General features: G+C 38.9%; 1 protein-coding gene across 3 annotated transcripts in view; it reads right to left on the bottom strand.

Moving 5' to 3' along the window:
- The window catches only part of EXOC6 (exocyst complex component 6), a 282,222-nt gene that overhangs the window by 40,809 nt on the left and 216,220 nt on the right, over positions 1-25,193 (bottom strand). For all 3 annotated transcript variants that reach the window (XM_006831144.1, XM_006831143.1, XM_006831145.1), the window contains one exon: positions 12,251-12,324. In XM_006831144.1, the coding sequence (XP_006831207.1) occupies positions 12,251-12,324 (74 nt within the window). The remainder of the gene's footprint in view (positions 1-12,250; positions 12,325-25,193) is intronic.

The raw sequence follows: 25,193 nt of genomic DNA, 5'->3' as shown, positions 1-25,193 counted from the left end.
CTTTAGTGTTTAATGTATCAAATCTGTTCTTCAGATGATCTCTAAATTCAGGTGCGATATATTCAAGGTCACATTTTGGCTCTTGTGGACTTCTTTTCATTTTCTTCAGCTTCAGTTTGAATTTGTATATGAGCAATTTGATGGTCTGTTCCACAATCTGCCCTTGGCCTTGCTTTGACTGATGATATAGAGCTTTTTCACTGTCTCTTTCGGCAGATGTAGTCAATTTGATTTTTGTGTATTCCATCTGGTGAGGTCCATGTGTATAATAGTCTCTTATGCTGTCTACAGAAGGTATTTGAAATGAATAAATCATTGATTTTGCAGGATTCTATCATGCATTCTCCAGCATCATTTCTATCACCAAGGCCATATTTTCCAAGTACTGATCCTTCCTCTTTGTTCTCAACCTTTACATTCTAATCACCAGTAATGATCAATACATCTTGATTGCATGTTTGATCAATTTCAGATTGATAAAGTTGGTAGAATTCTTCTGTTTCATCCTCACTGGCTTTAGTGGTTGGTGCGTAAATTTGAGTAATAGTGGTATTAACTGGGCTTCCTTGTAGGCACATAGTTATTATCCTATCACAGACAGCGTTGTACCTCATGACTGATCTGGATATGTTCTTTTTGACAATGAATACAACACCATTCCTCTTCAATGCTGTCATTCCTGGCATAATAAACCACGTGGTAGTCAGATTCAAAGTGGCCAATGCCAGTCCATTTCAGCTCACTAGTGCCTAAGATATTGATGTTTATGCGCTCCATTTCATTTTTTACAATTTCTAATTTTCCTAGATTCATACTTTGTATGAATGATGCGAATGGAGTAAAATGAAGCCCATGGAACTTTCATTTGCTGGTGGGGCACAAATCAAATTGAAGAGAAACAGCTGTAAACATCCTTTAATAATTGGAACATGGAATGTAGGAAGTATGAATCTAATAAAATTAGAAATGGTCAAAAATGAAATGGAACGCATAAACATTGATATCACATGCATATAAGATGACTAAGAATACCATGGCTTGGGTCAACTGCATTTTAGTTCTCAAACTGTCAACTTTGGACTTTAACCCTCCAGATTTGTTTAACAATAAGCAGTGGGTTTCAGAGAAAAGACAATGTATTTGAGAAGTAACCTATGTTATTAAAGTGCTGTCGAGTTGGTTCCAACTCATAGTGACCCTGTATAGGGTTTCATCGGAGTGGCTAATGAGTATGAACTGTTCACCTTGTGGTTCAAACCGACCTGTGGTCGAGGGCTTATGCTACAGCGACTCACCAGGACTCCATAAGTAACCCTGTATCCTTATATAAAGACTATCTATGTTGTTGTTAAGTGTCCTTGAGTTGATTCCGACCCATAGTGACCCTGTGTAGGGTTTCCAAGGAGTGACTGGTGAGCTTAAATGCTGACCTTGTGATCTAAATAACTGCAGTCTGGCACATTAACTCATAGCGACACACCAGGATTCCTAAAGACTATAATATAAGTATCCCTATTTATGATCAAAATAAACCAAGACGTGTTTATATCTCTTTCACTTTTATTTGAGAAGGAAGAGAAATGTGAACTTTTAGAAATATGGAAGTGCTTCAAAAAGTTTATGGAAAATTGGAATTAAAAGATAATGGAACTTTCTCACAGCTTTTTGAAGTCCCCTTATAAAAGAACTAGACAGAAAAAAGAAAGTATTTTTAAGAACACTTATTTATGTGAAGCATTAACTTCTGTGGAATATCTCAACCCCTTATAAGGTGATGTACAGCAAAGAATGCTTTTGAGTCTAACTAAAATATTTAGTCACTTATTCAACATGCTATGCAATGGACATATAGCAGTGAACAAAAAGAAGAATTCTTGCCTTCCTGTGCTTCTATTTGGCTTTGCCTTCCTTTTATCTTGCCTTATTTTGCTATAAATACTCTAGAATGGCTTATGTTTTATAACACCCTTTGATGTGGTGAGAGTATAGTTAAGACTGGTGTAAAAGTATCAACAAACAACAAACCCAAAACCCTACAATCAACTAACTAATTAGCTAATGAGGAATGTCATGAACCATGAAACATGGGCCTACAGTTAACTGACAGGCAACAGAAACCACTTTACTTGTACTTTAGAAGCACAAATCATTTCTGTCTCACAAGCTTGTATTTTGCAATTATTTTACATTAAAATGCTGTGAGATCCAGGTCTTTTTAATTGGAAAACCATATGGAACAAAATGAATTTTGAACCTTACACCCCACATCATGCACAAAAATAAATTCCAGATGGAATGTAAACTGAAATGTGTAAGGTAAAGCAATAAAACTTCTTAGAAAATAGTGGGGGGAAGGGGAGTTGTGGAAAAAGGAGAGATACGCAAAGATTTCTTAAACAGGATATTAAAAACATTACAAAGGGGAAAATGACAAATTGCACTTCATTAAAATTAAGAGATTCTGTTCATCTAAAGGCACCACAAGGAGTGAGAAAACAAGCCAGAGAGCCGGAGAAGGGACCTGGGATTCACCTATCTGACAAAGTACTTATGTACAGGAGAAAAAGAAATTCAAGTCAATAGAAAAAAAAAAGATAAAAACCTGAACAGGTAATTCACACTCACAAATATTCAAATGGCCAATGAACAAATGAAAAGGAGTTCATCAAAGAAATGAAAATTAAAACCACACTATAAAACCATTACACACCCACAAAAAGGGTAAAAATAGAAAAGACAGACAAGAGCAAATGATGGCAAGTACAGGTATGTCTGCTGGGGAAAATCTCACCACACACAGGCCTTCAGGGTGGGGAGGAGGAGCTTGCTTAGAAGGGCATCAGGAAGCGGGGACAGTGTTGAGTTTGAGGCTCCAAGGTTCAGCTCTGGAAGCTGCCAGGGCTCCGTGGAAACCTCTGAGCTGTGGCAAGGCTTGCTGCTCCCAAGCTACCATGTGACTTGCAGTCCTCAAGCCATAGCTTGCTGGGGGTCCCACAGTTGCTGCTGGTGTTTACCCTGCCAACCACCACATAGTTTTTTAGGTCAACCTCTGCAGGTAGATGCTGGGGTGCAGCTGCTCCCTTCCATCCTTTGGAGTTTCCAATTATGACCAGGCTGCTAGGGCCTGCTCAGACAGAGCATAATGTTTCAATATTCAATATTCTGGAGCTATCTGACAGTGTTTCACTGCTGTTCATAAGGTTTTCAGGGACTAAACATTCAAAAGTAGTCTGCCTGTCCTTCCCAGTTTGTCTCAGTATGGAAGCTCTGCCGAAACCTGCCCACCATGGGTGTACCCGGTTGTTGTTAAGTGCCACTGAGTCAATTCTGACCCATAGCAGCCCTGTATAGGGTTTCCAAGGAGCAGCTGGTGAGCTTGAACCACCGACCTTGCAGTTCACACAACGTTACAGTCTGACACATCAGCCCACAGCACCACACCATGACTCCATGGGTGGACCCTACTGGTATTTAAAATACCAGTGGCAGAGCTCCCAGAATCACAGCAACACACAAGCCACCACAATATAACAAACTGACAGACAAATGGTGGCTTGAAAGATTGTTTCACAAAAGAGATAATTTGGAGGACATCCAGCAAGATAACAGACTAGGCAGACATACTACAGGGATCCTCTACAACAGGGGCAAGGAACCTTTTATCTGCCAAAATTTATAACATCATTTGTGCGCCATACAAAATTGTAAACTTAAAAATTAGCCTGGTATCTTTTGTCAAACATTTCATTAACTCATCCCAATGTGGAGTCCTGGCATGGTACTGTTAGGACTGCACGGTATGTTTGAACTGCAAGGTCAGCAGTTCAAATCTGCCAGCTGCTCCTTAGAAACTCTAGACAAGGTCGTTATGGGTCAGAACCAACTCAATGGCACTTAATAACAACAACAAATGTGATGGCTGGAATGATGGCTGCCTTGGCAGGGCCAGACCAAATGATTTCACCAGCCTTCATCAGACCTAACATTCCCCACCCCTACGCTATAAGAAAGATACAAGACACCAAATGAACCAGACACAGATGAGACTCCAGGAACCGTGAACATCAGAGAAAAGGTTAGAGACATGGATTGAGCTCTTGCTAGGTGTAGTAGATGAACAGGGATGATGAAAGAGTTAAACTGGTGAATGGCAGGCCAGATGCAGTGCGAACTACTTGAACTTTTGTGAGCAGCCTTGGTGACAGAAAGTGGCCTGGCAGTTCATGCAGGTCACAGGAAAGGTGCAATTCCTTCTTTTCCCCACACTCCCCTGGTGACTAGAACTGTGGCCAACTCCCACCCTCATTCACCCACAGAGAAAAGCCTGCTCTCCGGGCATTCAGAGCCGTGTAGTTACAAGCCATGCCAGTGGCGGGATTCTGACAAGCTCGACTCCAGGCCTACAGAATCTGTAGAGTCATCAGACTAGCACTTGTCTAACAGAAACCCTCATAACCAGCCACCATGTCCCCAGCTGCCCTGTGATCCCAACAGACACAGAAACCAGCTCCATCAAGAGCCTCCACAAACTACTTTTGGACTGAGTGCCTTGAATACAGATACTAACTAGGCTTAGAGGAACTCCACCTAGGGTCAGAAACTCTGTTGTCACATCCATCCCACACCCGCTCCTTGGCTGGAAGATCAGTTTGAACCTCAAGATTGGCAGTTCAAGCTCACCAGCCGCTCCTCAAAAACCCTATACAAGGTTGCTATGAGTCAGAACAATAACATAGGAACTGCACATAGGGTCAGAAACTCCGTTGTTACACCGACTTCGTGAGCTCCTTGGCTGGCAGGAGTCCCCCAGAGTTTTCTCCTCTTCAATGAAATAGCTACACTAGTGTTTTGGGGTTTGATTTTGTTTTTTTCCTTTCATTGTTTCCTTGTTTGTGTTTGTTTAGTCTTTTTTTTCTCTTTCCATTCCCTTGCTTTTTATTCTATCTCTGCTTTTGGTTTTCTTTCTTTTCTTATGTTTCTCATTTCCCTCTTTTCTTTTGGTATTTCTTCACTACTCTACTCTTCATCAGCCCTCTCCAAGCTTTTTCTAAGCTTTTTAAATTTCTTCCTTTTGTTTTCTTTCTTATTTTCCTTTTCCATAGTTCCATTTCCCTATTCTTTTTAGGTTTTTTGTTGTTTTTTTTTTTGTGTGTGTGTGTGTGTGTGTGTGTGTGTTTTTCTGGTTGCTGCCTTTTTATTTCTTTTATCTCTTTTATTATTTTCTCTTGCCATTGCTGGTTGCTTATTTGTTTATTCTGTTTTGTTTTCCTGAGTGTGTGTGTGGGGAGGGTTCTCTTCTTTCCCACCCAACAGGAACTGTACCCATACAGCTTAGCCACAACTGTACCCTCTGCAGTTCCACCTACTGGACAATAGCCAATACCAGCTCCTACTACCTGGTCAATGATACACAGCAGTCAACACCAGCTAACCCCACGGCAACTAAAATGCAAATGGCAAACAGAGAATGGTGTACACACTTCCATTCTCTAACTACACCCACAAGAGAGACAGTTGGTGAGAGCCTAAGAACACATCAACATACAATCATCAACCAAAGACAAATACAACAACACTACAATGTCCCAGAGGCAACAATTTTAGCTTACACAAAGGAATAAGAGAGAATGGTTCAAACAAATGACAACGATGCTGAGCCAGAAAATGTTTCTGAGGAAGAAAAGGTAATGTAATTACCTGAGGAATACTTCAAATTAAGTATATTTAGGTACACCTTTAACAGACTGACAGAAAGAAAAGATTGTGGAAATCAAGGAGAACACAGAAGAAACTTTAGAAGAATTCAGGAAAAAACAACAGAAAACCAGACAAAATAAAGGCAAAACCCGTGATTAGAAATCCAGAAGATTAATACTAAGATTTCAGGAATGGACAACACACTGAAAGGGCAAAGGAGTAGACACAAAGCAATGGAAGCCCAAATTAGTGAGCCTGAAGATAAACTGTTAGGACATTTCCAGATAAAGAGAAGTTAAAGGGATTTATAATAACCAGATCGACTTTACAAAAAATAGTAAAGCGTGTTCTTTGGAATGATATCCAACAACAGCAGATAACAACCTGAGATTAATATACATGATAACACTACCTAGAACTCAATCCAGATAAGGAAGTAAAGTAAAATAGACTTATAAGATTGATAATAGAAATATAAGTATAATGATATCGAGTACAAAGCAAAAAGAGGGAATAGTGTAGATACAGAACTTCTAAACGGTGAGGAAGTCAAGTGGATTTCAAAATAGAACATTGTATTAAATGGAGAAAACATTAATAAATTACAGGGAAACTTGAAAGAAAAGTAATGTATCTTCACCTTAAAATTAAAAAAAAGAGGAAAACCAGAAAGAATTAGTAAGCATTAGCAAAACAGACATGGAAATGGAAAGAAAACCCACAAACAAAATGAACTCAGCACAGACAATTATAAGGAATAAGGAATCAGCAGCACGACAAAATGACAGCAATCAATTCATACCTATCGATAATTACAATGAATGTAAGCTGATTAAATGCAACAGTCAAGAGACAGACAGTAGCAGAAGGATTAAGAAAGTAGTATCCTTCAATGTACTATTTAAGAGACACACCAAAATGATGGAGGCGGCCTAAATGTCCATCAACAGAAGAATGGTTCAATGTACCATTCATTGGTACGTATACATGATGGAATAATTGGCAAAGTTGAAGAATAACAAGGAATCTGCAAAACACCTCACGACATGGATGAACCTGGAGAACATTATGCTGAGTGAAATTAGTCAATCACAGAAGGTCAAATGTTATATGAGACCACATTGTATAAAGTTAAGAAAAGGTTTTCTTGATAAAATAAACATTCTATGATGGTTACAGGGGTGTGAGAGAGGATAGAGAAAATTATTCACAGACTAGAAGATAAAAACATGTTAATATGGGTGATGGTCAGGCAATATACGGTAAGAGGAAGGTTGGCAGAGGAATGGTGAAGGTAGTGGGAGACACACAGAAGAGTGCAAGAGTTACCATGAATAGCAGTAAATACTGTTAACTTGGTATATGGAGTGAACTGTAATGAAGCAAAGGATGTGACTTGATGAATGTAAAACTGATGATTTGCTCTGCAAACTTTTGCTCAATTCTCAATAAAAGCTTTAAAAAAAAGACAATTTTAATAAAAGAAAAACAGGTATATATAAGTATATCCAGTCTTCATTATTCAGTGAGTTGATTTCAAACTTGCAAAAAAAAAAAAAATTGCACACAGACAAATCATGTTTAAAAAGCACATTTTAAATTGAGGCAACGTATTCACATAAATAACGAAGTACCAGTCCTTGCTAATCTTCCTCATTGTCTTTTGGTGCAATAGGCCTTAAAATGTTGTTGAGATAACTGGCTTCTATTAGCCAGCCAGTATGTGATTGGCAGGATGTTAAAGTCTTTTCACTCACAGGTCAACTATTTCCTTTTCTTTAGAAAAGGGCAATCCTGATGATCCATCTTTTAGCCACAGTCTCTCATTGAGTCCCAATTCTCTTGCCTTGAGCTTTGATATGGTTCTAACTTTCCTCTTGTATCAGCTCATACTTGTCATCAACTCCTCTATTCAGAACAGCAATATCAGGAGTTTGACCTAAGGGCAAAGTCCGGGTGGGCAGGTAAAATATGACCACTGGACTTACTTCCTAATCTTTCATACCCTGCAATTCATGAAGCCGTATCAAATTCAAACTGAAAAACAGAAGCATGACCCCTCATAAGTACTATGAAAAGGACTCTTTTGCCTTTCTAAGTATACTTGAAAAGAACTGTCAGCCGCCCTATTAAGACAGAAATGGATCACAGACTAGAAAGAAAGGAAAACTGCAGAAACTCAACTGAAATGTAAATAAAGGTGTTAGCATCCCCTTTAAATCTGACGACATGCTTCTCCATATAAAAGTATTAAAAAGAATCTACTATGAAATAGCTTTAAAAAGTTAGAAACATAAAAACACTACAGAAATGTTAAGGCAATCTCATTTAAACTATCACTACACTGCCATCTGATACAGAAACTGTATCATTTAATATGAGACTCAGTAGTTTCCAGGACTAATTTCATTCTTTGATCAGTTTCTATTCTTGGTATTTTACCACTTAACTGTTTGGAACTTAATCCAAAAAAACAAATATAAGTTAAGAAATGCCTATTCTTAGTGATTTATTAAATCTAAGTCTCTGAAAAAATAAAATTCAAGGTAAGCTACAATGGTCCAGTAGGTAAAGAAGCAATTAAGTCGCATCTTCTCATTTTAGAGTACAAAAAATAGAGTACGATTAAATTTTAGCATTAATCATCAGGGGAGATTTTTTAAGCCCTTTAAAATCTGACATATAAAAAATTGGCTCATAAAATTGTTCTTTTCACTAATCATTTCCATGGAGCCCTGGTGTGGTAGTTTGAACCACATGGTTGGCAGTTCAACCTCACCAGCCGCTCCTCGGAAACCCTATACAGGGTCAGTATGAGTCAGAACCGAATTGACGGCACTTAACAACAACAACCCTATACAGTCTTTTCTAAGTAAATCTTTTATTCCAGCAGCAACATATCTTTCATAATAAATTTCAAAATTCTACATATTTTACAATTATCCATGTTTCATAATAGATCTTTTTTATTAATTTAAAAGCCTCTTGAGAAATTACATTGGGAAAAAAATTATATTGGTAAGGAAAAGTCAACCTGGACTTACTGCCTTCTAAGTGCTACATGCGTGAAAAGTAAATTTAATCAAACTGGGGGGTGGGATGGGGTGGGGTGGGAGAGGGAGAGACCTTGAGAAGTTTACTAATACTTTTGGTGGTGGTGGTTATGTGCCGTGGAGTTGGTTCCGACTCATGACGACCCGCTATAGGGTTTCCGAGGCTATAAATCTTTATGGGAGCAGAAAGCCTCATCTTTCTCCCACGGGACAGCTGGTAGTTTTGAACTGCTGATCTTGAGGTTTGCAGCCCAACTTGTAACCACTACGCTACCAGAGTTTCTTAAGTGCATCTTAAGAATGATTCCCTGCACTTGACTGTGAACCATAAGGTCAGCAGTTCAATCCCATCAGCTGCTCTATGGAAACCCTATACAGGGTCATTATGAGTCGATACTAGCTTGATGCCACTTAACAACAATAACAATTAAGCTAATTGCTTATAAAGAAAGAAATCTTCTTTGCTCTCAAATGATTATATTTGAAGCAACAAACTAGCAGGCATCGAAGTTTTAGTCTGCATTGAGCCAACCACTTCTCTGGACAAATCAAGAACAGAGAGTTTACCAATAGTATCATAAACTATGGATTATATTTATAATCCTACAATGAGATTATACACAGGTTAATATCACATAAACTTATATAAACCAAATCAAATCAACTGGCAAAGAATCAATTCCAACTCATAGTGACCCTGCATAGGATCTCTGAAGCTATATATCTTTATGGAAACAGAAAGCCTAATCTTTTCCCCACTGAGCAGCTGGTGGGTTTGAACTTCCAACCTTGCAGTTAGCAGTCTTGTACTTAACACACAGCACCACCAGGCTCCTTAAAAACTAGATAATACCATACAAATTTATACAAAGCTGAGAAAACATCAATCATATGTTTTAAATGATCTGTGACCAGATTATTTGTATACAGTAGGAGTCATCCTCAAATCAGTTGGCTTTACAGTTGGATTACTGAACATATTCACATCCTGATATAGGGCAACTTACTCTAGGAAGTAGCTAATAACTAACTGGGAAATGAAAATAATAAAATCATACTTATTTCCAACCTTGATTTGTACAGAGAGGTGGAGCCACTTTCCTATATTACTTAATCAACAAAGGGAACTCCTTCTAAAGGAAGTGGAGCTCGTGTTACTCCAAGGACTCTCTTCTGGATGGACATTGAGAATGTATTGTCATTTTCTACAAACTGGACTGATAATCACAAGGTCGGTGGTTTGATCCCACCAGCTTCTCCATGGAAGAAAGATGAGGCTTTCTGTTTCTGCACACATTTACAGCCTTGGAAATGTCATACAGGGTCACTATGAGTCGGAATCGACTTGAGAGTACTGAACAACAACACAAAACCAAAGAACTGGAGTCCTGCTGTGGTACTTTTGGGTAAGCACTGGACTGCTAACTGTAAGGTTGGTGGTTCAAGCCCACCAGCCACTCCTTGGAAACCCTGTGCAAGTTCACTATGAGCTGAAACAAGCTCAACAGCACTTAACAACAAAATCCTATACCGGGTCTCTATGAGTCAAACTGACTTGATGGCACTTAATAACTACCACCCTAACTCAAGGAGTCCCTAGGTGGTACAAAGGGTTAACATGCTTGGCTGCTGACCAAGAGGTCAGCGGTTCAAGTTTACCCACAGTGCCTTAGAAGAAAGACCTACTGATCTTCTGAAAACTCAGTCACTGAAAATCCTTTATTGCCTATGGGGACAGTTCTACTCTGATACACACAGAGTCTCCACAAGTTGAAATCAACTAAATGGTTTTTGGTTCCCAAACTAGCAAATCCAATCATCTATAGAACAAGATCATCAAACACAGTGCTCCTTCTTTGATAAAACACCTGAGGATGGATTGCAAAAAGAAACAAATATGACTATATTTGATATATATAGTGCTTTGGAGTACTGGTGTGATGCTGTAGGATAAACAATGGACTGCTAACCCCAAGGTTGGTGGTTGACACCTCCAGCTGCTCATCAGAAACCTTATTCAGGGTCATTGTAAGTCAGAACTGACTCGAAGGTACCTGACAACATTCAGTGCTTTACAGACACAATTGAGAAGCAAGAACGACTTTTCCAGTTTCCTTCTAAACTTGATTTGAAGATGCAGCATTTATTTCCAAATGATTCATTGTTCTACAAGGCTTCCCAATCAGTTCGTGGGTGTTTTGCTTCTCTAAAGAATGTTTAAGCTTCATAAAGACGAAACTCTCTCATATTATTTTTGTGTTTGTTTCAACTACATTCCTCTTCTCCAAATAATGAACACAGAGTAGTCAATAAATACTTATTGAATACTGCTTTGGAATTAGAGCAAAAACAGCTCTATTGTCAAGCATTCACGGAATCAGAGATCGTTAACTACTTCCAGTGGTCCTGCTCCAAACATAACTGTGTGTGAGCGCACTCATCTCAAGTCATGTACATCTCCCCGAAGGGATGGCATCCTCCTAATGAGTCACTACTAGACAGTGACTTGGACTGAATTCTACCTCCAGGTGGTTCTTCTTACCAAGGGCAGCAGCTACCCCTGTTGTCAATTCTCACACTCTTGAGCCCCTGAACTAGAATCCTCCCTTCACATCCGTGTGCCTCTCCAGCTTTATTAAGCCCCTTTTTCCTTGGATTAACAAAGAAACAGGGGAGAGGAAAGGTAAAGAAAGGAATAATAAGAAAAAATGAGTAGACAGAAAAAAAGTGTAAAAGGAAGAAAATAAAATAAATAATAATAATATAGAAGTAGTAGAAAAATGAATGTTGTTGTTAAGTACCGTGGAGTCAGTTCCTACTCATAGAGACCCTGTAAAGGGTTTCCGAGGCTGTAAATCTTTATGGGAGCAGAACGCCTCATCGTTCTCGTGGAACAGCTGGTAGTTTCGAACTGCTGACCTTGAGGTTGGCAGCCCGACTTGTAACCACTATGCTACCAAAAATGAGCACACTTGTTCTAAATTTAGTTATGTGGCCGGAAAGGATTATGTAAAGATGTAATTACCTTCTCAGAATTAGTTTCATCCTTTTTCTCTGAAGGCAAACTACTTTTTTAAAATAGCATTCTTCATCACAGAGGGAATTTTAAGCAAAGGGCTCCTTTCTAGGTTATAATAATTGACATTTAACTTGGGTTCTGATATTACTGTCAATACCACCAATTTTCAAATAAGACCATGAAATCATTAAGAAATCATATAAACTTCAAGTGTCACTAAACCAAAGTACAAAGTTATCATTTCATTAAGTGTTTAGCAGATAATGACTAAATTAAACAGTCACTGAGGAGGATGAGCAATGAAGATGAGACCAGGACTGGATATAGCCTCAGAGAGAAGAGCCAGATACATAGTTATCCAGGAAACCTTATTTAAAAGAGGTTGTTTCAAGGCAAACACGCATTCCTTGTAGCTTAAAAAAAAGGTGGGGGAGGGTAAAGACAGAAGGAAAGAAAGCGAAAGCACATGATCACATCTTACTTGTCTGAGGTCAATGAACGCTAGCTGCAGAGTATCCCCCTGGAATCCTGGTACAGGTTCCGAGCTGGCAAACACTGTTTAAACAAAGCCAAACAAAAAGGAAGACATTGAAAAATAAATACAAACATCACACGACTGCAGAGTACGCAAGGTTTAACCACGGAACTAGTTTCTACTCAACCATTTCAAATGAAGACTGTGTATAACCATCAATTTCACACCCACTACCACAAATATTCTAATAATTTTAAACTTCTAATCTGCCATTTAATCACTGTAATCCTTAATTATAATAAATTTAGAAGGGTTATCCTCCATAAAGTTCAAGAATAGTAATATACTTCAATCAAGTGAAGTTTTCTGACTTCGTTTAGCCTTAGGTGAATGATTATAAAAGCATTCTGAAATGATACCAATCCCATAGCTGTCAACATCATTCTCAACATCTGCTTTGTTACAGTTATGCTCTGTAAAAGCCTACTTGTAGCTCACAGCAATAAAAGACAGACACCAAGGTAAGAAGTCAGCTTCACATATGACAACAGGCAAAATGTTCTCATCAGGATGGTGCAGGAATGTCTGTTCATACCCTCTAATAATTGTTTCTTTTAAAATGAAGAATCCTGGCTCTCGTTTAAAAACTAAATAAGTATCTAGAGACAGGATTTTTTTTTTTTTCCCTTTCCAATGATCTTTTTTCGACAATTTTTTTGGTGTGTGTGTTAAATATCTGAATAGTAGTAACACATAGTTTATTAGTAATAACATTGAAGACAATTCCAATATTAGTTATTTTGAAAATGAAAAGGATTCTGACTCATAAAAAAGACCATTATGATTCTATATGCAAGCTTCTCAAATAGGAATAAGAATGCTGTAATCACTGTCTCTTCTCATTAATACCTTAGTTTACTCATAGACAGGAACCCTGGGAGGGCAGTGGTTTAAGTACTCAGCAGTGGCTCTATAGAAGAAAGCTGTGGCAATCTACTTCTATAAAGACGTAAAGCCTTGGAAACCCGATGGGACAATTCTACTCTGTCTTACATGGTCTCTGAATTGGAATTAACATGACAGTAGTGAGTTTGGTTTTTGTCAGAGAACATTACAAATATTCCATTGTTTCAATGACTGGTTCTTAGTTCCTGCTCTTCACTCACTGCTCTTGATTAATATATTATCTTTAATCTTCTTGAGTTAGTAAACCAGCAATCAATTATTAGAATTATGTCTAAAATAAGAACAAACAGAGCAAGGACCTCGCTCACAAGTAAGGTACATAGGTTTTATATAGTCATGTGTCTTTGAGAGGAGTCCTGGTGTGGTGTTGTAGGATAAACACTGGACTGTTAACCACGAGGTTGGCAGTTCCACCAGCTGCTACCTGGAAACCCTATACTGGGTGTCTACGAGTTGGAACCAATTAAACAACACTTAACAACAGCATGACTCTGAGTTGTGTGTACCTAAATATGAGTAACTTTTTGGCTACTTAAGGAGTACCTTTCCCCACTTACTTTTAGATTCTCTACTAAGTATTAAGTGGTGGTGGTGGTTATATCCTGTGGAGTTGGTTCCGACTCATAGCGACCCTATATCGGGTTTCTGAGGCTGTAAATCCAGAGGTCCTAAAGTATTAATAGTACCTAACTAAATATACCTCAAAGGCAAATTTCTGGAAAACCAAGACTTAGTCAGAAAATCTATCCACATTTTTTTTATTATTTAGTATAACTCACTCTTAAGGAGGAGTCCTGGTGTGTCACTGTAGGTTAATGTACTGGACTGCGAGGTCGGTTTGAACTGCAAGGTCGGAGGGTCAAGCTCACCAGTCGCTCCTAGGAAACCCTGTACAGGGTCGCTATAGGCCGCAATTGACTCAACGGCACTTAATAACAACAACTCTTACAGGGCCCTGATAGCGTAGTGGGTTACACATTGGGCTGTTAACCTCAAGGTCAGAAGTTCCAATCCACCAGTGGCTCTGAGGAAGAAGGATGAGGTTTTCTGCTCCTGTAAAGATTTACAGCCTTGGAAACCTACACAGGGTCGCTGTGAATCGAACTGACTCCACAGCACACCACCACCACTTACTCTTACCCACATCACTGTCCTTTCATATAACCCTCATACAGTGGTACCTCTATACCCCAACCCAGACAATTGGGCTGTGTCTCTCTAGTACCAGCAGACCTTAACTGAAAAATGGTAAGCAAAGTGTTTAGAGTCAGTTAAAAAGAAAGGATGTTTTCTAATTAAAAAAATAATTCTCTGTGGATTTTTTGGCCATAGACTCAGGCTAATGTCTCCAAGTAACAATTTACCATGAATCCCTAGTGGTCTCAAGGAGGACTGTAAATGTCTTCGCTCCACTTCTACCATTACCAAGTGCACAGTAAGTCCCTGGATTATGAATGGCCTATGGCTGGACAACTTGTACTTGCCCTTTAATATTGTGCAAATTTGCCCTAGCTTTTAAACCAAGCTTCACGCTCAACAAACTCTTCATTAAAACCCCCTTTACTTGCCGCATGTGCAGGTTTTAAATCTTTGAAAAGGCTTGAAGAAGCACCAGACCCACTGCCAGAGTCAGTCCAACCTGGAGCCACTCTGTAGGATAGAAGGGAACTGTTTGGTTTCCAAGGTGGTAATCTTTACCAAAACAGACTGCCACATCTTTAAGGGCACATATAAGCTGACTTTTCAGTTTACAGCTGACTGCAGAACCACTGTGCCTCCAGGGCTCCCGTGTATTCACATATACACATAAGCAAAGACTGCCGGGAAAGACTTCCAGTAATGCAGTGGAGTCCTGGACTGGCACTGAAGGATAAGTACTGGACAGGTGTCTTCAAGATCAGCAGTTCAAACCCACCAGCCACTCTTGGAAACCCTACACATGGCTAGTATGACACAGAACTGACTCGACGGCACTCAACAGCAGCAACAACATAATGCAGTGAAACTCAATCTACATTTCAGGGAAAAAATGAGCTCAGTTTTAATTGCTCTTTTAATTATTATCTACTTTATTGTTCAGAATTATTCTACACTGAGAATAATCTATTACTTTCTTTGCTTTCAGCTCTTAAGCAATTTCTGCTTAAGATTATATTTAAATTTAAGCTCCAATGGCTTGGCACTGAAGCAAAGAACTTAATGTCAAAATTATAATAGTCCCATATTTTTTCAGCACTTAACAGTTTACAAATTATTTCCTGACACACCATCTGCTTTGATCATCACAGTAACTGATTTTAGTAAACAGGGCATGCAGATGATGAATCATAAAATCCTGCAACTAGAAAAGACACCCCCACCCCTATCCAGATGGCCTTTGAAATACCTCCAACAGTCCCCGGAGGGGTCAGTTTAGAAACCACTGAATCTTTCATTTTATAAGGTAAAAAATGATATGATTTTTCTATGGTCATATTGCTAATTTGGGACTCCTGCCATTCAATCCACTGATCTAAAATGGATAAAGTATTAGCCTCTCATCTTTTATGCCACAGCTCAGCAGACACTATCCAATATATGGAAGTGAGACTCATTCGTTCATATCTCTCAGGGCTTTTATCAAATGCGTGTTAGGCATAGTGGGCAATTTAGCAAATGATAATCATCTGGCACAGAGAACATTTGTAACTACGTGGTTTTCAGTTTGATCAACAGCTTCATATTTTTTCTGTTACCTCTTTAAAACTCAACTACATCTATCCTGTTGTTTCTACTTTTCTAAAATATCTCTTGAATCTGAATCTGTCCCCAACTTAGTACAAACTACCAGAAGTCCTGGTGTGGCACTGTGGGTTAATTTGCTGGACTGCAATGTTAATTTGAACTACAAGGTCAGCAGTTCAAGCTCACCAGCCGCTCCTTGGTCACTATGGGTCTGAACCAACTCAACAACACTTAACAGCAACATCCTCATTTTGCTTAAATTACTAAAGCACACTCCTATGTGGCCTCCCTGCTTCTTTTCTTATTCTGCCATCTCTCCTGCCACATCTTCCAGAGTGATTTGTGCAAAATATAAACAGGATTTGTGTCACTTCCTAGTTTAGCTTCCTTCAATGGTTCCCTATCACTTTCACAATAAAGCAAGAGATATAAAGTTGTTTGAAATCTGGCCTCTGTATATCTCTATAAACTCATCTCTTCCTTGCGTCCATTCGGACTCATACTTTCCCCCATGTGAAACAGAACAAAGCACTGCCAGTCCAGCACCATTCTCACAATTGTTGCTATACTTCTGCCCATTGTCACAGCCATTGTATTATTCCATCTTGGTAATGTACATAATCCATCTCTTGGTAATGTATACTTTATCTAACTTGATTATAATGGCATTGTCCCATAGAACTTTCGGCAATAATGGAAATAAATGTCCTATATCTGTCCTGTCCAATAGAGTAACCAACAGCCATGTATGGGTTTTTAATACTTGAAATGTAGCAAGTAAACTCAAGAAATGAATTTTTGGGTTTATTTTAAATTAATTTCAAATATGGCTACTGGGCAGTACAAATCTAGAATCGGTTCAGTTACAACTACTTAGTGCATATATGGACTCTTGATGTGGCCCTGTATGATAAGCACTGGACTGTGAACCACAAGATCAGTGGTTCAAACCCACCAACTGGTCCTCAGAAACCCTATACGGAGTTGCTGCGAGTCTGAACTAAGGAGCTCTGGTAGCGTAGTGGTTACGAATTGGGCTGCGAACTTCAAGGTCAGCAGTTCGAAACTACCAGCTGTTCCATGGGAGAAAGATGAGGCTTTCTGCTCCATAAAGATTTACAGCCTCGGAAACCCTTACAGGGTCACTATGAGTTGGACCCGACTCCACAGCACATAACAGTGCATCTGAACTAATTCAATGGCACTTAACAAAAACAGCAACAGTATTATTGTTTCAAATGAACTGAGGGTGGGTGAGAAAACACTTCAATGTCTTCTTTCACAAAGTCTGTGAGTGCTTCACCAAACAACAAGTTCCTCGAAAGGTGAGGTAATTTCTTTTGCTTTTACCTACTTCCCCCTATTATTGTATCTTTGTCTTTTTATGTAACCATGCCATTGCTGCTGTTGGTAAGTGCCTTTGAGTCAGTTCCGACTCACTGTGACCCGATATAGGGTTTCCAAGGAGTGGCTGGTCTGTTTGAACATCCAGTGCTTTCTCTACTGTGCCACACCAAAACTCCACTAAAGGTATTAAACAAAAACCAAACCAAAACAAAAAATACTCAGTGTTCCTGGTCTTTAAATACGGTATTTCGAAACAGGCCCCAAGCTTCCTAAAGGTTTTTTGTTTTGTTTTTTAAAGCAAGTTATTCTAAATTTTTGTTTTGTTCTCTTACTGCTTCCAATTTGATATTTGACCATTTCCTTTATATTCATTTCATCTAATTTTCTGCTGGAACATTGAACTTGAAAATATTAAATAATGATAAGATTAAAGAGGAAGATGGGCTTATCTTATTGTGAATGTCTATTAGGATAGCAATAGTAAAACTGCTATACACATTTCAGTCTAAAATGGGAAGAAGAGGAATCTGAATTAATTTAGATAAAAGTGAAAACAAAAGACACGTGTTGTGTAAGCTAAGATTAAAATAAAAAAATATCTTACAAATTAGCAATCTATGAAGTCTTGAGAGAATTAAAAAAAAAAAAATCTGCAAGCAAAACCATGGCTATGAAGACCACCAGTCTGTATACTAAGGGTGTTTCCTCTAACTCCATTCCTTGCTAGATCTGAAGATTTAAAGTAGCTAGCTGTTGTGATTGTTGTTAAGTGCCTTCCAGTAGGTTCCGACTCATATCAGGTTTCCAAGCATCTGCTGGTGAGTCCATTGTTTATTCTACAGCGTCACACCAGGACTCCAAAGTTGCTACTAAAGAACTTAAATTTTGGCTAGGTAAAGAATCCTGTTTGAACCATACCTACCTGTCTTAGAAGAAATGACTAAGAGCACCATCTGGTGGTTATTCTGGTGGTGGCAAGAAGAACTTGATGCCTGAGAGCCAGGGGGTCTTCTTAGGTTTAGAATTCTTAGCTCTTAGACCTATATTTGGAGTTCTGGTGTGGCACTGTGGGATAATACATTGGACTGCAAACTGTCAGTATGAACCACAAGGTCCACTGTTCAAGCTCACCAGCCGCTCCTTGGAAACGCTATAAAGGATCACTATGGGTCATAGCCGACTCAATGGCACTTAAACTACAGACCTATATTCTGTTACATGTGTTACAAGCTTCTAGAACCAACTGTCATGCATTCATCAACCCACTTAATGTAAAGTAATACTGGTTCTCTCCCCTCCAATGAACTAAATTCTGGCAAAGTACCCTTAATCAGACAGCTGCTTCTTGTTAAGTGCCAGCTGAGTCGGTTCTGACTTATAGTGACCCTGAATGGGGTTTCCGAGGAGTGGCTGCCTATATTGCAGTTCAAACCGACCTTGTGGTCTATAGTGCTTATCCTATAGGGCCACGTATTATAGCTTTTTGTTGTTGTTAAGTGCCATCGAGTTGGTTCCAACTCAGAGACCTTGCATAGGGTTTCGAAGGAGTGGCTGGTGAGGTCTGAACAGCCGACCTTGTGGCTCAAACCAACCTAGTGGATCAGTGCATCATACTACAGCACCACACCACATATGGCTCAGGTGTCAATAAAAACATGAAGAAAATCAGATATCCGACCAGTGTAACAGAATCCAGTTTATTCTTTAAAAAGATATTAAAACATCCTTTTTCATATCATCCATATTACTTTTATGTAACCATCTCATTTTGGGATGTAGGCCTTTTTCAGGATAGAAATGAATGCCCTGAGGTCATAGCCAAACACACACACACACACACACACACAAACCTGCTAAGAGGGTTCGTCTGTTTATCTTTTCTTTTTTTGAAGTGAAGCAAGTCTTATCCAAAATGAAGAAAGGACTGTGGATGAAGATTTACCTATCCCCTGAAATTGGTGCCAGCACTCTCACTGGACAGCTTTTCTAATGTTATAAGGATCCTACTATTCCAGAGGCTCATGTCTTAGAAACTGACAACCTGATTTGTGTATTTGCAAATAATACTTGAAAAAGTACATCACAGGACACTACCCAAAATAATCTACAGATTCATGCAATCCCAATCCAGATTCCAACATCATTCTTTAAAGAGGTAGAAAAACTGATCACTAACTTTATATGGAAAGGAGAGGAACCCTAGATAAGCAAAGTATTACTTAAAAAAATAACGAAGTCAGAAGCCTCTCACTTCCTGATCTCAAAATCTACTAAACAGCCACAGTGGTCAAAACAGCCTGGTACTGGTACAACAAAGATACAAAGAAGGTGAATCAGTAGTTGGAAAATATGGCCTAGGTGATAGAAATGATACTAGAGATCGCATGACAGAATTTTGCAAGACCAATGACTAAATACCTTTTTTAAACAACATAAAAGATGACTGTATGTGTCTTTTATGTTGTTTAAAAGCTGCAAGGTCAGCGGTTCAGATCATTCCCACCCCCTCGTTATGCAGGGATGACAAGGATGGGCAACTTAGATAATGGCTACCCAAAAGGGGGGGTGGTGCAACAAAGGCAAGAAGTGACTGGCTTACAAGCTTTCAAGAGGGAGCCTAGTTCCAAAGGGTATGGGGAAAGGTACAATCTCCACTGAGTGGGTTCCAATCTGCCTGGACAGGGCTGATGAAAGGAGATGGGGATAAGACTCTTGTGATTCAATAGTGAATAATTGCTATCAGAACTGATTGCGAATGTTGCAAATGTAAAGGTAAACGTTTTGTAACAAAAGGAGGGGAGTGGTTGATTTTGCAATCCAGGAGCGGAGGACCCTGGGACCATCAAGGGAGAGGAGCGGAGTGCAGGACCCTATCCAGAGAAGCAGTGATGCCAGAGATGATGACATGGAGAGATGGAGTGGCTGGGGGCTCTGGATCTCAGGGAGTGAGAGGGGTTGTGTGCTGGCAGCCGGGGGTGGGGGTGGGAGGGGACAGGTTTGTGGGGTGTACCCTTAGGTTGCTTGATGATGCATGGAGAGGATTGTAATCATTGCAGTGAAATGAAATACAATAGGATGAATGTAAAGCTAATGTTCTCCCATGTAAACTATCATATAATTCACAGTAAAAACTTCCAAAAAAAAAGAGAGAGAAGAAAAAAGTAAATGCATATCAAAACGATGCACTTAAAAAGTGGTTTCCTATCTCTGAAACAAAATTTATTGAGCATCTTATTACTTTCACTCTTTTCATTATATTGCACAGAGAAAAAATATTCTTGATCTTTTGATAATATGTAAAACCAATAAAATTATTCCCTGTTCAGATGTGAGTTTGAAAATTAAGTGACAAAGTCAAGTAGGCTGATCAAGATTTCTTTAATCTATAGTGTGATAGAAGAGTAAATCTAAGCATGCTATTAAAAAATCAAAGAAACTTTTAATAAACAAAACTCAAAATGACAAGCAAAAAAAAAAAAAAAAAAAGACGACTGTACATACAGACCTTACTAGATGAATACACAGAAATCAATTATTTTACATGTCATGTGGGTGACATTAACATTAGAGTGGAAGTGAAATTTGAGCTAGGTCTCAAAGGATGAATAAGACTTCATAAGGTAGAACAGCAGGGAACAGCATTTTGAACAGAGGGAATAGCATAGGCAAAAACGTTATGATGAGAGACTGAGACTACTTAGAGAATGTTCAAATAGTTTTGTATAGCTAGAGAACAAAACATATACTGCAAGTATTAAAAGACACAACTGAAAAAAATTAGACTCCTGAATGCTTAAACTCTATTTTTTAAGTAAGGGTGATACAGAATTGTTTTAATTAGCACAATGACATGATGAAATATATGTCATAAAAATTAACTCTAGTGCCATGTGGAAAATAAACTGCAATAGGAAAGAGATGGAATACATGAAGATCTAGTAGAATGTACCTGAACTTTTTCATGTGACAGACAAAAAGCTTGACCTTGGGCAGTGAAAATGAAGGGAAGAGGATGGATTCCAGACCTTTTGGAGGAAGGAACACATAAAATCAGTGAATGAGTAAAAATACAATTTGGTAGTATTGAGATGGCTAGAATCGGAGCACGGCAGAAGAGACCTAGAGAATGCCCCCTGTGGTGTGATGGTAGGGTAAAAAAGAGGGAGTGGAGAAACAGAAGGGAAGAGAAGGGCTTTCACCAGCTAGAGAGATTGTTGAAGTCAACATAGACGGTCGGAAAATGCAGGCACCCTATAGAATACCAGGCCCATAGTGAAAGGTCTACAGGTATCTCTTTATTAAATGAACAAATTAATAAATCAGAAAATCTCCATAATCTACATTAATCACTTAAAGAGTTCTACCATTTGGCCAAAACCTTCTTAAGGCCAACTCATAATGCTGTACTTTGATTCAAGACCATTTAACGTCTTGAAGTAAATATTCGTCATCGTTGTCGTTAGGTGCAGTGAAGTTGGTTCCAAATTATAATGACCCTGTAATATTATTGGTCATTATTTCCTTCATAAAACTCCTTCATATATTTGATGGCTGAGTTTATATTACTCTTTCATTTGATCTGAAATGAACACCATGATTTTTTCATTGTTTCTTTGTGAGGTTATTTTCATACCTCTTTTTGTTATTTTTCTTTGGATCTTTTTCTGATTTTCAGCTTCTTTTTAAACTTCATATTTGGTCATCTTAGATAAAATGTCTAAGTTAAGCAATGTAGAATCATGAATTTTTATAGATTATTTCTTTTTTGAGGCACCATATGATCAAGAACTGGTGGTACTGAAGAAAGAAGTCCAAGCTGCACTGAAGGCGCTGGAGAAAAACACGCTTCCAGGAATTGGTGAAATACCAATAGGGAACTTTTAACACATGGATGCAGTGCTGGAAGCATTCACTTACCTAGGCCAAGAAACTTAGAACAAACCTACAGAGCCAATCGATTGGAAGAGGTCCATATTTGTGCCCATTCCAAATAAAGGAATGCAGAAATTCTCAAACAATATCATTAATACCACACACAAGTAAATTTTTGGTGGAGATAATTAAAAACAGTTGTAACAGTACATCAACAGGGATCTGCCAGAAACTCACCAGATTCAGAAGAGGATGTGGAACAGGGATGGCATTGCTAATGTCAGATGGTTTTGGCAGATAATACCATAAAGATGGTTTCTTGTATTTTATGCAAAACCATTCTACTGTATTGATCATAACAAATATGGATAACATAGCAAAGAATGAAGTTACAAAACAGTTCCTTGTGCTTGAGCAACACAAGGGGATGCTGCATGGTTTAAAATCAAGAAAGGTGTGTATCCACGTTGTATTCTTTCACCATGCTTATTTAATCTGCATGCTGAGTAAGTAATTCGAGAAACGACTACATAAAGAAAAAGGTGGTATCATGACTGAAGGAAGATTCATTAACAACCTGCAATTCACAGAAGATACAACCTTGCTTCCTAAAAGTAAAAAGGACTCGAAGCACTTACTAATGAAGATCAAAGATTTCAGCTTTCAGTCTGGATTACAATTCAACATAAAGAATACAAAAGTCCTCACAACTGGACCAATAAGCAACAACAGGATAAACGGAGAAAAGATTGAAGGTGTCAAGAATTTCATTTTCTTGGATCCACAATCAACACCCATAGAAAAGCAGTCAAAAAATAAAACAAAGTATTACACAGGACAAATCTGCTGCAAAATTGTTAAATTGTTAAAAAGAACAGGTTATCACTCTGAGGACTAAGATGTGCTCGACCCAAACCATGGTATTTTCAGACTCCTCAACTGCATGCAAAACCTGGATAATGAATAAAGAAGACCGAAACAAAACTGATGCCTTAAATAAGGAATATACCATGGACTACCAAAAGAATGAACAAATTTGTCTTGAAAGAAGTATAGCCAGAAAGATGCTCAGAAGCAAGCATGGCCACACTTCATCTCATGTATAAAACATGTTGTTGTTAGGTGTCATTGAGTTGGTACTGACTCATAGCGACCCTATGCACAACAGAATGAAACACTGACTGATCCTGGGCCAACTTCACAACTCTTGCCATGCTTGAGCCCATTGATGCTGCCATTTTGCCAATTCATCTTTCTGGGAGTCTTCCTTGTTTTCTCTGACCCTCTACCTTACCAAACATGATATCCTTCTCCAGCAACTGGTTCCTTCTGACAATATGTCCGAAGCATGAGAGACAAAATTTGGCCATCCTGACCTCCAAGGACTCTGGCTGCACTTCTTTAGGCAGACCATGGCACTTTCAACAGTCTCCTCCAACACCATAACTCAAAAGCATCAATGCTTTTACAGTCTTCCTTATTCACTGTCCAGCTTTCGCATGCATATGAGGTTATTGAAAATACCATGGCTTGGCTTGGGTCAGGTGTACCTTAGCCCTCAAACTAACATCTTTGCTCTTCAATACTTTAAAAAGGTCTTGTGTAGCAGATTTGCCAAATGCAATAAGTCGTTTGATTTCTTGATTGCTGCTTCCACAGTGTTGATAGTTGATCCAAGAAATATAAAGTATAGGATATGAGTAATGTTATAAATTATATTCATTTCCCCACACTTGAGTGTTTCTGTGTTCAACTTTAGGTATTATAAATTAAGTTGTTTTTGTTGTTAAGTGCCTTCGAATCAGTTCCAACTCATAGCAACCCTGTATAGGGCTTCCGAAGCTTAAAATCTTTAAGTAGAAAGTCTTGTTCTTCCACAGAGTGGCAGGTGGGCTCGAACTGCCAACCTTGTGATTTGCAATCCAGTGTTCATCATATGAAGCCATAAAACTAGTTTGCTCAAAGAGCAATCTGATTTTAAGTAAAGCAAAACTCACATTGCTTTGTTGTTAAGTGCCGTGAAATTGGTTCTAACTGACAGCGACCCTGTATAGGATTTCTGAGAAGAGGCTGATGGGTTTGACCCGCCAACCTAACAGTTAGCAGTTCAGTGCTTATCCTAAAGCATCACACCAGGACTCCCGTACCATATCAAAATAAGAGAAACTGACAACATCTGGCCTTAATATGATTCAGAGGAATGTAAAGGCAGTTTTAATACAATCAGTTCATAGATGAAGATTTGGATATTTTCTCTATTACCCTATGCAGAAATGCCACATAGAAGCCAGGCTGCTTACTATACATGGGTGCTCAATTGGGGAAAGGACAGAAGAGTGTAAGGACTGAAATTCAGCTCACATTTCACTTGCCAAGAGTTGAGCCCAGATAGAAGAAGGATCAACTTTTTCTGATTCATATGGTGTGTTTGGTTATGTGCTATGGAGTTGGTTCTGACTCATGGCGACCCTGTATAGGGTTTCCAAGGCTGTACATCTTTATGGGAGCAGACAGCCTCATCTTTATCCCATGGAACAGCTGGTAGTTTCGAACTGCTGACCTTGAGGTTCGCAGCCCGATTCGTAACCACTACGCTATCAGAGCTCTAGAGGGTACAATTCTGTGTGGCTTTTCCCCCTCCCTTTTAGTGGAAATATACTTTTCCTAATTGGCACAAAGGCACAATATAGACTAGTGGCGATCATGGTCCTAATGTACAACTGGGTCCATTAAGAGTGTTTAAAATAAAGACATTTTAGCTCAATGTAAGAAACTGATACCACTTTGGTGGCACAGTTGTTAAAGCACTAGGCTGCCAACCAAAAGGTTGGCAGTTTGAACACACCAGTGGCTTCACAGGAGGAGGATGTGGCAGACTGCTTCTCTAAGGGTTTGTTGGTGTTGTTATTTGCCGTGGAGTCGGTTCCGACTCATAGCGACCCTGTACAGTGTTTCCAAGGCTGTAAATCTTTACGGGAGCAGAAAGCATCATCTTTCTCCCATGGAACCGCTGGTAGTTTCAAAGTGCTGTAAGGGTTTA

The sequence above is a fragment of the Chrysochloris asiatica genome, unplaced genomic scaffold (assembly GCF_000296735.1).
Source record: "Chrysochloris asiatica unplaced genomic scaffold, ChrAsi1.0 scaffold00003, whole genome shotgun sequence".
Classification (NCBI taxonomy): Eukaryota; Metazoa; Chordata; class Mammalia; order Afrosoricida; family Chrysochloridae; genus Chrysochloris; species Chrysochloris asiatica.
This window is presented reverse-complemented; position numbering and strand designations above follow the sequence as displayed.